This window comes from Rhinolophus hipposideros, assembly GCF_964194185.1.
Source record: "Rhinolophus hipposideros genome assembly, chromosome: 16".
In the NCBI taxonomy this organism is placed as follows: Eukaryota; Metazoa; Chordata; class Mammalia; order Chiroptera; family Rhinolophidae; genus Rhinolophus; species Rhinolophus hipposideros.
Genome location: NC_138062.1, coordinates 58,116,158 through 58,129,686, shown reverse-complemented (window position 1 = coordinate 58,129,686; position 13,529 = coordinate 58,116,158). Strand labels below are relative to the sequence as shown.

Genomic DNA, 13,529 nt, shown 5'->3' with positions numbered 1-13,529 from the left:
TGTGGAAAACAGGCTCGGAGAGATGAACACATCCAGGCAGATACAGACAACGCCAGGATGGAACCCACCTGGGTCACACCCCACGCCTGCCCATGCCCGTTCCCATGCCCACCGGGCACTCACTGGAACAATCTGCACTGGTGTGATGAGGTGTTAAAAACAGCTTCCTCGGCCTCTGTGACCCTCATTAGCTACCATCATGCAAATAAGAGGTCTCCATAATGTGGGGCTCGGGAGCAGGAAGAAATGGATCTATAACAGTAGGTCTCAACCGGGGCGATTCTGCTCCCCAGGGAATACTTGGCAATGACTGGAGACATTTTTGGTTGTTCTGACTTGGGGTGGGGATGGCTACTCTAGCGCTGAGTGGGTGGAGGCCAGGGACGCTGGTCAACACCCCACAGGGCACAGGACGCCCCTCTTACCTCCACAAGCAGGAATTACCAGCCCCAAGGGTCAACAGTTCTGAGAGTGAGAAACCCTGGACTAGAGAGAGTAGGACCCAGCTGTGGGTGGGAGGAGGTGGGCCAAGGAGTCCTGGGTTTGAATCCTGACCCTGCCATTTGTGCCTGCATATCCCCAGGCAATTCACTTCATCTCTCTGGGCCTCAGTTTCCCCCTCCAAAATGGGATAAAGAGACATTTCATTTATTTTTGCCTCATGAGGTCTGTGCCAGGGTTGTGTGTCCCCCCACACTCAGGACAGGACTAGGCACTGACCAAACATTTGTTGTCTAGCCTGCTCTGGCCTTCCCTGGCTCTAGCTGCAACTGGGACCCCCAGGTTGGGGTTGCGGGGAGGAAACGGAGCTGCAGGGGGGCTGGGAGCCGCTCCTGGGCCCGGTTCCCAGGACTCACAGCTGCATCCTCTGGGGGGGGGTGCCCAGCTGGCCCCGCGGCCCCACCCGCTGGCGGCCAGGAGGCTTATTCCCACGGAAATTGAGGATGGATCTGGGATTCCCCTGGTGGGATCTCCAGGGCCTGTCCACTTAACGACTGCCTCAAAACCTCATCCCAAGAATTTATCAGCAGCCAAGAAAGATTGATCTTCAACTCTGGATCAGATTCAGCGCGTCTGGGAGTAGCGGAATCTGCATTTTTTAAGGGGCTTCTGATGTAAAGGGTTCCCAGGCGTACTTTAAGAAACAAGCTCTGCGTAAATTCCTGTTACTCAGGTGGGTAAACTGAGTCCCAGAGGGAGGAAGGGGCCGGTCCAGAACCGCAAGGTTGGTCTGCTTTTCTTTTTGGCTTAGCCTTCCTCTCTTCTCTCCGGTCTCTGTTTTCGACTCTGTCTCCTTCCTCCCCTTTTCTCAGCGGGGGCCCCCAAAGCAGCCGCGCCCCCAGCATCCGGCCCCTTGCGAGATTCCGGAGGAATCACCCAAGCCGCCTGCCCGTCCCAGGCCCCGCCCCCTCCCTTGGCAATGAGCTCCTCCCATTGGCTTCTTCGTACACCGCCCGCCCTACCATTGGCTGAGACCATGTCTTCGGCCCACCCCCTCACCATCCGGTTTCTCTTAGGTCCTTTCTTTGTGGGAGGGGGCAGAGCGGGGGCGTGGCCCCGCGGGGGCGGGGCGATGTGGGGGCGGGGTTGGGTTTCCCGCTCCGCCCCGCGCGGTTATTAAGCGCAAGTCTGGAGGCTGGCTCAACGGCCCCTCGGTGGCGGCGGGACGGAGCCCCGGAGGTCGGATCTACGACGGGTCCCGGAGAGCAGGTGACAGAGCGATGCCTGGTGCATCTCGGGTGCCACCTAGCCGCCCACTGTCTCTCTCCCGCCCCCCCATTCCCCTGCAAGCCCCACCCCTGTCTGAATTCCTGCCTGAATTTCCTTCTCCCTTTTCCTGGCCCTCGCCCTCTGTTTCTCCCTTTCCCTCTGTCTCTATGGCACTCTTTTGCTGTATGGGTTATGGGGAGGCACAGTGAGTCTGAAATGCCCTCCCCCCGGCGTGGGGCGGTCTTCTGGGACCAGCGCCCCCACCCCACCATGAGGACTCTGATGGACTCTGCTCCTTCCATCGTGCAGGGCGCCAAGTGCTAGGGCAGATTCCAGAGTCAGGAGGGCATTTCAGGTGGTGGGCAGCCTGGCCAAAGGTGTGGAGGTGGAAATGAGTGTGGCTTCCCTCTGGTCTAGACTGTTGGGAGAGCCAAGGCCAAGCCCACCCAGACTGGCCATCTGGGAGGTTCCCAGAGGCCTGAAGCCTTGGCCTCAATTTTTCCAGCTGTGAACTGGGACTGTCACCCGCTAAGGTAATTGGCAGGTGAGCTGTCCCATATCTGCAAGCATCACTACCTCTTCTATTCTGGGGGCCCTCCTGGAGGAGGTGCAGCCCCATATGTAAACAGGCCTCTTGAATATGTCTGAGCCCAGCTGAGGAAGGTGAAGACCCTGAGGGGTTGCGGCTGAGTGAGGGTAGTTCGGCAAGTGGTTGGGAGTTCGGATTTTGGAATTAGACAAACCTGGGTTCCGGCTCTGCCACTCACCATGGTACCTTGAACAGATGATTGGATTCTCCCAGCCTCAGCTTCCAGTCTGTATAATGGGGTGGGACATAACTCCCTGGGGATAAGGGCTGCTTCCAGGGTTAAATGCAGGTATGTGGGTCCTGCTTGTCTCCTCCTGGCCCTCAACTCCTCCTACTCTCCCCCTCACTCACTTTGCTCTAGCTGCAGCAGCCTCCACATTCACACACCAGGCATGGTCTTGCCTCAGGGCCTTTGCACAGGCTGTTTCCTCCATTGCCGAGCCAGGCCCATAGGCGCCAACTTTAAAACATAACAACTTGCCTAGATGGGCCGGGCCAAGGGAATGCCAGGCCAGGGCTGGGTGGCTGGGAGGGGCGGAGGAGGGGCCAGCCCAGGGACGCTGTACCTATGGAAACCGGAACAAAGAGCTGTGCCTCAGCCACACAAACACCTGGGCTGTGCTTCTATCACTTAACAGTTCTGGTGGCCTGGGACACCAGTGGTGGGTGAGTCCCCAGATCCCTGGGGGGCAGGTGTGGGACTCTACCCTGCTCTGATGGGGGTGGGGTGGGGTCGGGTGGGGGGACAGGGCAGTAGGTCCCTAAACTAAGAGATTAGTCAGGTAGGTGCAGATTTGAAGCCCTGTGGTGTCCCCTACTGCTGTGTGGCCTTGAGTGTGTCAGGTGTTCCCTGAGCCTCAGTTTTCTCATCTGAGGCCTGGGCAGGTGAGGGGCCTTTTGGTTGCGTGGTATTCTGAGGAAGTGGGTTCAGGGGTCTTCAGCGTCCTTGTCTGTCAAATGGGGTCACGAGAAGATGCCTAGGACAAAACTCCAGCTGTTGGCATGGAAACAGCCTTCTCCCAAAGTCATATGCTGAATAATGACTCATGCTTGTCTGGGTGCAGCCCCAGGTGTTAAGGACGGAGAGGTGGGGGCCTAGGGCTGACAGGACTTGGCCCAGGCGCACAGTATGCACACCTCCCTTGGGATCCTCTACACCCCTCCATAAGACAACTTCCTCTGGAATCCCAACCTCCTGAGCTTTCACAGAGGCACCTCTGGCTGAATTCTTGAGATCCTCTGAAGCCCTGTCCTCCAGGCTTCAGTTTCCCCTTGTGTCCAGTGGGGTGGTAGAGGTTGGGGAATGTCCACTTGGGGGAGCCCCACCCCCAGAGGGTCTCGTGCTGCTGTGCTAGCTACTAGGTAATCTTGGGATATCTCTGTCTCTCTCTGGGCCTGTTTCCCTGACTAAAGAGAGGCGTCCTAGAAGGAGATCTCTCTGCCCCTCTGGTACTGAGAGATCATTTATTCATTCAACAAACAAGTTCTGAGTACCTACTGTGAGCCAAGATTGGGCGTTGGGAGAGAGCCATTCATCCATAAAAATCATTATACTTAATTGCAACTGCATGGAGATGATGGAGAGTCAGATGGATGGGGAAGTTAGTTTAAATGGGTGTTCTGGGAGGGCCTCCTGAGTAGACTTTTGAGCTGAGGCCTGAATGAGAGCAAAGAAACTGCCATGTGGATACCTGGGGGGACGGGCATTCCATGCAAAGGGTGTGCAAGGCGGGGAGCGCTCGGGCGAAGCAGAGTGAGCAAGTGCGACAGAGAGCAAGTGAGGGCAGGCAGGGGACAGGGCAGGTCGTGCAGGGCCTCCTGGAGGATTTGGGCTGTAACCCAGAGGGAGGTGGAGACGTGGAGACGCTGGAGGCCTGAGGGCCAAGGAGGGGTGGGACCTGACTCAGGTGCTCAGAGGCGCCCTCTCGTGGCTGCTGCGGAGAGGACAGACATGAGGGACCAGGGGACGAGGGCGGAGGCAGTGGAGAGGTGAGAAGTGGGTGCAGCCAGGACTCATTTAGGGATGCAGCCCCATTCCTGCCATGTGACCCTGAAGCCTCCACTTGCTGGTAACCATCTTTGGCTCAGCCTGAGTCCCAGTCTGTCCTGTCCTTCCCTCCATGGGGTTGGGCAGTGGTCTCCCAACATTCATGTTCGGCCCCCAAACTCTTCAGTGGAAATCTCACCACAGTTGAAAGTGTCCTGCCTTCCACTGCAGCCTGCAGGTGGTCAGACCCTGCCCGTCCTTGGGGTGGCCCCCAAGGGCTCTGGGAAACCCACTTTGAGAACCGCTGATGTCTCCCCCTCCTTTGGCAAGTAGATTCCCCTCTCCCTGTGGCCATCTCTAAAATGGGCACCGACTGAGCCATCTGAGTGGTGGTTAATAAAAGGCTCGATGCAGTGGTGCCCTGATGTTGGGGTTGCGTGGGAATAGGAACTGGGGGGTCATTTGCCACGATGGGCATTTGCCCTCTGAGGCCACCCTGGGCCGTTGCAGCCAGGGCCAAGAGAGGAGAGACCAGGCGGCTGGCTTGGCTCTGCTGAGTGGGTCCATCAATTATTGACACGCTTTGTGTGAGACATGAAGAATTCATGTGGGGGCGGGCTGCCCGTGGACCAGTGGCATGCTGGAGCCAGCTCATAAGAGCCACTTGTTGTATATTCAGGAATTTTGCCATTTAATAGTTTTGTCATTATTCAAAATGACAGACTATGAATTTACTGTTAAATACATTATATTTAAAACAAAAGTATGGACTATTATTCAGCCATAAAAAGGAGTGAAACAGTGACACTCGCTATAATGTGGATGAATCTTGAAAACATGATGCTTAGAGAGAAAAGCCAGACATAAAAGGTCATATAGTGTGTGATTCCATTTACGTGAAATGTCCAGAACAGGCACATCCACAGAGACAGAGTGGATTTGTGGTTGCTAGGGGTTTGGGGCAGGGGAATGGAGAGTGACCTCCAGCTAATAGAGCTGGAGTGTCCAGAATGGGGACGGGGACAGATTGGAGTCCAAAGGATGAAATGGGGTTGACAGAGGGTGAAAGTGGGAGCAGGAGTAGACAGCCACTCGGCGTCTGGACACCCATTCACAGATGGGAAAGCTTCCCCTAGGGGTGTGGGGCTTGTCTGGAGTCACTTTGCAGGGACTGTGGACAGGACTGTGGGCTTCCTGCTGCTCCTCCAACATGCCAGGCACAATCCTGCCCCAGGACCTTTGCACAGACTTCAGTCGTCCTGGCTCAATCTTCCCCAGACCTTGTCCTTTCAGTCCCAGCTTTAGGGGTTCCACCTCAGAGAAGCCTTCCTGACCACCCCAGCCCAGGTCACCTGCCTTTTCCTGGCTGTCACTCCCCACTCCTATCTCTCCCTGAAATTATCCTGTTTATTTCTATGTTCACCAGTTTCTGACACCTCCTCCTTCCAGCGTGGGTGACAACATCTCTTAGGGGTCCGTTTTGGAAATTTTGAGGGCTTTTTTTTGCTTGTGAGAATAGCAGGATGTTCTGGCATTTGGGGACAGGATCCAGGGACACTAGGCATCCAGCCATGCTCAGGGCAGCCCCACAACTTCCTAACATCCTGCCAGAAACATAAGCCGATGAGTGGGGTTTGCACAGTTTTAATATTCAGTGAATATTCCTGAATCGAGTGGAGATGAACTTCTCTTTTAATAGGAATTTATAGCTGTATGTTCACTCTGATGCCCCATGTGGGGCGAACCCCTCATAGATTTGTTCCATCCCCAAGTGCAGGGAGTCTGAGCTTTTCAGGAGAGAAATTCTTGGTAATCAAACATGTTGAGAACCTACTGAGTGCCTGGCAATGCAGATATGATTTACAAATCTCAACTGTGGAATCCTTTTACTTTCTGTTTGTATTACAGTTTTGGGAAAATCCTGTTTTAAAACTTTTTAAATTCATTTAACATAAAAATGAAGTATAAGAAATATATATAGTAAGGGCCACAGAGATATAAAGTATATACACTTAATATATATAGTAAGTGTTCCATTTGATGAGATATAAATTCACCATTTTAAAGTGTTCAAATTCTAGAACATTCCACCACCTCAAAAAGAAGCTCTGTCCCCATCAGCAGTTACTCCCCAGCCCCCTCCCCCAGCCCCTGGCAACCACTAATCTACTTCCTGTCTCTGTGGACGTGCCTGTTCTGGACATTTCACATACATAGAATCACACACTGTGTGGCCTTGTGTGTCTGGCTTCTCTCATGAGAACCGTGTGTTCAGGGTCCATCCACGCTGTGGCGAGTGTCAGCGCCTCCCTCCTTTTCATGGCCGAGTAATATTCCAGAGTGTGGAGGGACCACATTTTGTTTATCCATTTGTTGATGGCCATTGGAGTTGTTTCCACTTTTGGCCACATGAATCATGTTGCTGTGAACATGCACGTACATGTTTTTCTGTGGACGTACATTTTCATTTCTTTGGGGTAGATGCTTAGGAGCAGAATTGCCAATAATTATGTTTGTTTGAAGAACTGCCAAAAAAACCCTGTTTTCACAGTGCTGCCCCGTTTTCCATTCCCATCAGCCATGTGTGAGGGTTCCAGTTTCTCCACTTCCTCACCAGCACTTGTCTGTCTGTCTGATGAGAGCCGTCCTAGTGGGGTGGGGGGTGGGGTGGTATTATTATCATTATGATTCTGACTTGCGTTTCCCTAGTGGCCAATGATGTTGGCCACCTTTCCAGTTGCTTATTGGCCATTTGCTTATCTTCTTTGGAGAAATGTTAGATGTTCCTTTATTTAGATATAATTCACATACCATAAAATTCACCTTTTAAAGTACACACTTTGCTGGGTTTTCGTGTGTTCACAGAGGTTTACAACTATCTAGCTTGATGATGTTTTACATTCATATGGATCCAGACTGAACAGAACATGGAACATTCCAGACCCAACCCCTCTACCTCCTCAGATGGTGGCCTTTGTCACCACCTATGAATTTTACTTTTAAGCTGGCGGGTGGAGGTAGACGAGAGTGCCTGTGGACTCCATTTCAGGGCAGTACGGGAACACCCCGTTCCTTTGTAATAAGGAGGTGGCTTGGGTAAGGACCCTCAGTAAGGCAGGGACGAATCTCTCCTGGTCATTGCTGTATTCCAAGCGCCGGGTGCATAGTTGGTGCTCCATAAATGCTCATTGAGCAACTGAATGAATGTTCTGGCCGAGCCCCTGAAGCTTTAGCACGCTTTTCTGGCTTGTAACAACAGCGGGGTGTTCTGGCATTTGGTGGGCAGGGGCCAGGAACACTGGGTGTCTGGCCCCTGAGCCCCGGGGCAGTTCCTGCCCCAGAAGGGCTGGTGTGGCACAGTCTGGCCATCTCCTGGCTTGCCCGCCCTCGGACCTGGGTGAGCACAGCAAGCAGGAAGGAAGGCTGGAGTTTATTTTGGGCCACGGCCTGATCCCCCGGGAAAGCAGTCATTTCTCTGGCTACTTGAATGGGGATGTTTCTGGCAAAACAATGGGTCGGGGAGGAGGAAAGGACATGCAGCTGGGCTGGCTCAGGTGTGGCAAGTCTGGGGGCTGGCCAGAGTTGCTAGGAGTGTGGAGGCTGGGAAGGGAGGTTGTAGCTGCCTCCACCCCCACCCCTTTTCCTTCTGGGCTTGGGGAGGGGGGCGCTGCTAGGGGCCCAAGCCCTTCCCAAAGCCTGTACACAGGCCCAGCTCACCTCCAGAACCAATATACCCAACCTCAGGACTTGCATATGGGAAAGTCAAGGCCCAGAGGGGGCTCACATAGTGACTGGGATAGGCAGAAGAACCTGGGCCTCAGTTTGTCCATCTGTAAACTGAGGAGACTGCACCCAGGGTCTTGGGAGTCCCCTCTTGTTTCCCATGTTTGTAGACATCCTTTCCCTCATGCGTTCAACAAACACCTCTGGGGTACCGTTGAGTAGCAGGCCCTGGACTGGCCATCGGAGACGTGGAGTGAACAAGGGAGGCGCAGCCCTGACACATGCCACTGGTCGAGGGAGTTGGACATGGAAACCAAGTTGCTCAGGGCCACGATGGAGGACACGCAGGGCGCATGGGAGCCAAGGGGCACCCGGCCCAGCCTGGGACATCTGGGAAGGATTCCAGGAGTAAGTGACAGTGGCACCGAGACTTGAAGATACACAGTTTACAGGATGAGTTGGGAGAAGAGGTCCAGTTAGAGGGAATGGAATAGAATGTTTTAGAGAAACTGGTGGGAGGGCACCCAGGAGGCACAGGTACGTGTGCCAAGCGGCCAGCCCAATGCTGTGGCTGCTCACAGAGCAGGGCTGCACGGCCAGGTCGCTGAATGTCTTAGAGCTGGAATGGTGCGATCCCAGGTGGTGGCGTCCAGCCCCTTGCCCAGGGAACATTGGGGTTGGCCACGAGCTTCTGCCCCAGAAGACCAAGTTAGTTCTGATCGTCCTCATTTTACACATGGGGAAACTGAGGTACAGGGCAGTTATGTTGCTTGATTGAATGATCAGAGCTGAGAGCAGGCCCTGAATGTTGGTTCTGTCTTTGTCATGGGGGACAGCTGCCAGCCCTCCAAGACTCAGGGCGACTTGCAGACGTCAGTTGGGAAAGGTAGAGGGGGTTAGATGTGCAGAGGTGTTGGGGGAAGGCAGTCACTGTGTTGCTATGTGGCCTTAGGGAAGTGGTTCAGCCTCTCTGAGCCTTTGTGTTTTCTTTTGCAAAATGGGCCACCCCCTCCTGCCCCCCCACTACCTGGTGGAAATGTCAAAACAAGCACGTGCTGCCAGCTCATGGCCTGCTGCGCCACACTGTGTCAACGACACCTCTGCCATGGCCGTGGCCTGTGTGGCCCTGAGGTCTGGTGGCTGGTGTGGGGGGCAAGGAAGCCTGGGCCAGCAATCTCTGTGCCTGCCCTGACCTCCACGTGCAGGCGAGAGGGCAGCCCAGGGTTGAGACTTCTCCCAGGCTCTGAGCTCTCACAAAGACAGGCTTTGTGGGGGCCCCTGGGTGTGAGTGGGCGCCCACGTGGCATTCCTGGTCTGGGTGGCTTGGAGCCGGGGTCGGGTGGATTCTGACCATGGCCTGGGGCAGTGGGTGAGGACCGGGGGCAGGTCCTCGTTCATTTGGCAGATGTTTCTGGAGTCTCCAAGGACATAGCAGTAAGGAGTCAGGCCCATTGCCCCCACCAGGGCCTGGGGTGAGGCAGACCAGTGGGGCATCAAAGCCAGGGGGAGTAGAGCAGAGATGGACTCCTGGGGTGTTGTGTGGCCCAAATCGTCAGTTTAGCTGTTCAGGGATAGCTTACTGGAGGAGGTGGTGTCCAGGCTGTGAGGGAAGAGGCAGGGCCTTGGGTGCCATATAGGAGTCTACCAGAGAAGAGGTAGGGGTGTGGGGGCCAAGGCTTTGGAGGATGTGTAGAAGTTCACCAGGGAGGAGCATGGGAAAACAGGAGCAAACAAAAGTGGCCCCCCGGCAGCTGCTTGAGGCCCCGGGGCCGTGGGGGCTGATGTTGCGTGTCTTTACCCCCGCAGGGCTGATGGACACGTTCAGCACCAAGAGCCTGGCCCTGCAGGCCCAGAAGAAGCTCCTGAGCAAGGTGGCATCCAAGGCGACAGTGGCTGTGTTTGTGGACGACACGAGCAGTGAGGTGCTGGACGAGCTGTACCGCGCCACCAAGGAGTTCACCCGCAGCCGCAAGGAGGCTCAGAAAGTGGTCAAGAACCTGATCAAGGTGGCAGTGAAGCTGGGCCTTCTGCTCCGTGGCGGCCAGCTGGGCGGGGAGGAGCTGGCGCTCCTGCAGCGCTTCCGCCAGAGGGCGCGCCGCCTGGCCATGACGGCGGTCAGCTTCTACCAGGTGGACTTCACCTTTGACCGGCGCGTGCTGGCCGCTGCCCTGCTCGAGTGCCGGGACCTGCTGCACCAGGCCGTGGGCCCGCACCTGACCGCCAAGTCCCATGGCCGCATCAACCACGTCTTTGGCCACTTTGCCGACTGCGACTTCCTGGCCGCGCTCTACAGCCCCGCGGAGCCGTACCGCTCGCACCTGCGCCGGATCTGCGACGGGCTCACCAGGATGCTGGACGAGGACAGCATATGACCTCTTTTTGCCCCGTCTGGCCCAACTCCACAGACAGATGACCTGCCCCCTCTCAGAGGATGCGAAACTGTTTAAAGCAGCAGTTTGACGGACCCATGTCGCCTCTCCCGCCCAGTCTCGCTAGGAGAGGACGTCAGCGTGGAGACCAGCATAGCCCGCCAGCCCAGCAGCCTCCCCACCCTCCTCGAGGCTGCTCCCTGCTCGGTCCGCCTGTCCTGAATCTCCACAACCCTTAGGGGGCGCTGGTCTGCACCGCTCAAATAACCTGACGTCATCTGAAAACTGGCATTAGTGATGCCACCTGGGTTTTTCATTCCTTCAGACAGGGGTCCTGCTGAACTGGAAGGGAACGTTATAGGGTGAGCTGTGTCCCCGCTGCCCGATTCTTTTGTTGAAGTCTTAACCCCCAGGACATACGAGTATGACCCAAATGTGGAACTAGGGTTGTTGCTGATGTAATTAAGATGAGATCACAGTGGCGCATGGTGGGCTCCTAGTCCAGTGTGACTGGGGTCCTTACGAAAGGGGGAAATTGGAACACAGAGAAGGCCACATGAAGATGGAGGCAGAAATTGGAGGGATGTGTCTACAAGCCCAGGGTTGCCAAAAATTGCCAGCAGCCCCCAGAAGATGGGAGAGTCTTAGAGAACGGCCCTCACAAGGAACCTGCCTGGCCGACAACTTGATCTCGGGGTTCAGGCTTCCATAACCACGAGCAAACAAGTCTCTGTTGGTTGCTTCAGCTGCCCGCCCAGTCTGGACGTTTTGTTCTAGCCACCGTGGTGAATGAGCTCAGGGAAGCCACAGAGAGGGCTGTGATGGGTGCCGGCGTGGGGGCGAGGACGCTTCGATTTGGTTGGAATCATTGCTTTCACACGCACGTGGAAGGGGAGGGAGCGCCCCCCCAAGCAGGGGTCGAGGGTAAAGCCATCTGAGATGCAGGCACATTTTTAAATGACCATTTCATGTGTGGAAAACAAAAACACCAACAAATGTTTTTATCAGAAGGCAAAGCTCAACAATTCTTGGCTTTGGGGACACCCGGAAGATACAGCGATTCTCACCTCGGGACGTTGATGGACACGTGTATTTGTGATTTTTGTGAGAAGGGGGGCATGGGTTGCAAAACACGGCTGCAGGTCTGACCATGTCAGGGTCAAAAATGTTATTCTGGGCACCCTTGGGGGAGGGGAACTGTCCCGTGACTGTTTTGCAGAACTGGGTCAGGTATGTTCAGGGTAAAGGTTGCAGACAGGAGGCCTGCAGGCCTTATTAGGTAAGAAGGTGGGTTTGCATGGCCCCACGAGTGTTTGAGACATCTGGAATCAGTAGCCAACAAAACTGGGGAAATTGTGAGTATCAATCTGAATTTGGGCGTTGCTCTCAAAAACTCACCTAAGCCTGCACTGCCCACTGGTTAAGCTGCATAGAGGTGGCTCCTCTCTGCTTTGCCACAGTCCCCACTACTCCTTATTGCCTCTGTCTGGCCTGTTGGACTGGCTGTCAAGATTATGACCCCAGGTATGACCTCTTTCTGTGGTTTGGTTTCTGCTTCCCTGAAGCCAAAGTCTTTCAACCAAAAGCCCTACCTCCTACTCCACTGTTCTACAACCAACTTCCCCTCTTATCTCCTCTAGTCAAGAGACGGATCTTCAAATTCGAGAGCAAATGTGCATTTTGAGTGCCCAGAGAAGCCCCAGATGAAATCCTTTGCCCTAGTCTCTGCTGACTGAATTTATCAATGTGCATAAGGCTTTGTACTTTTCTGCTGGGCTGTCCAGCCTCTCTTGACTCCTCATCAACTTGAGATTTAATTTTGAAAAACCAAAGAGCACTGCAGAACGATTTAAATAAAAGCACACGTCTTCCATTGGCATGATGTGGAACTGGCAACTTAATTGCTTGGTGCCATCTGAGTTTTCTGCTCTCCCAGGTTTTTGCCTTAAATTTTTTTTGTGTGTCAATTACAGCTGACATTCAATATTATGTTAGTTTCAGGTGTACAGTGTAGTATATGATTTAAGAACTGATCCCCCTGATAAGTCTAGTACCCACCTGGCACTATACATAGTTATGACCATATTACTGACTATATTCTCTATGCTGTACTTTACATCCCTGTGATTATTTGTAACTGCCAATTTGTACTTCTTAACTCATTCACCTTTTTCACATACAGACCCCCCACTCACCCAATCTGGAACCACCAGTTTGTTCTCTGTATCTCTGAATTTCTCTTTTGTATGTACATTTTATTTTTTTAGACTCCACATATACGAGTATGTGAGATCATATGGTACTTGTCTGACTTATTTCACTTAGTGTAGTACCCTATAGGTCCATCCATGTTGTCGCAAATGGCAAGATTTCGTTCTTTTTTATGGCTGAGTACTATCCCATTGTATGTATGTATGTACCACATCTGCTTTATTCGTCTACCAATGGACACAGGTTGCTTCCATATCTTGGCTATTGTAAATAATGCTTCAGTGAACAAAGGGGTACATACATCTTTTCCAATTAGTGTTTTGGATTTCCTCAGATAAATACCCAGAAGGGTAACTGCTGGATTGTATGACTGCTCTATTTTTAATTTTTTGAGGTACCTCCATACTGTTTTCCATAGTGGCTGCACCAATTTGCAATCCAACAGTGCACAAAGATTCCCTTTTCTCTTCATCCTCGCCAACACTTGTTATTTGTTGATTTATTGATGGCCCTTCTGACAGGTGTGAGGTGAGATTTCATTGTGGTTTTATTTTGTGTTTCTCTGATGATTAGTGACGATGACCATCTTTTCATTTGTCTATTGACCATATGTATGTCCTCTTTGGAGAAATGTGTATTCAGGTCTTCTAACCATTTTTTAATCAGATATTGTTGTTGTTAAGTTCTATACCACTGTGATTGGTGAAGATGCTTAAATAGCTCGATATGATTTCAATCTTAAAATTACTGAAGCTTGTTTTGTGACCTAACATGTGGTCTATCCTGGAAAATGTTCCATTTGCACTTGAAAAAAAATGTATACTCTCCTGCTTTTGCGGGAAATGTCCTCAAAATATCAAGTATATCTGGTCTAATGTATCATTGAAGGCCGCTGTTTCCTGTTGATTTTGTGTCTCAATGATGTGTCCAGTCAATGGGG

General features: G+C 53.1%; 1 protein-coding gene across 3 annotated transcripts; it reads left to right on the top strand.

The window, feature by feature from the left end:
- Nucleotides 1-1,035: 1,035 nt before the first annotated feature.
- Nucleotides 1,036-13,473, top strand: TNFAIP8L1 (TNF alpha induced protein 8 like 1). Of its 3 annotated transcripts, none has more exons than XM_081076243.1 (2): nucleotides 1,036-1,174; nucleotides 9,816-13,467. In XM_081076243.1, exon 2 carries the CDS (start codon nucleotides 9,821-9,823, stop codon nucleotides 10,379-10,381), a length of 561 nt encoding a protein of 186 aa, XP_080932369.1. In that variant the 5' UTR covers nucleotides 1,036-1,174; nucleotides 9,816-9,820; the 3' UTR covers nucleotides 10,382-13,467. The 3 variants fall into 3 exon arrangements, with proteins under 3 accessions (XP_080932369.1, XP_080932370.1, XP_080932368.1); XM_081076244.1 differs by lacking the exon at nucleotides 1,036-1,174 and adding an exon at nucleotides 1,598-1,710; XM_081076242.1 differs by lacking the exon at nucleotides 1,036-1,174 and adding an exon at nucleotides 2,892-2,965 and having other exon boundaries at nucleotides 9,816-13,473.
- Nucleotides 13,474-13,529: the final 56 nt, after the last annotated feature.

Coding starts and splice junctions, on each gene's coding strand:
- TNFAIP8L1 (XM_081076242.1), top strand. CDS start 9,821: ATGGACACGTTCAGCACCAAGAGCCTGGCCCTGCAGGCCCAGAAGAAG.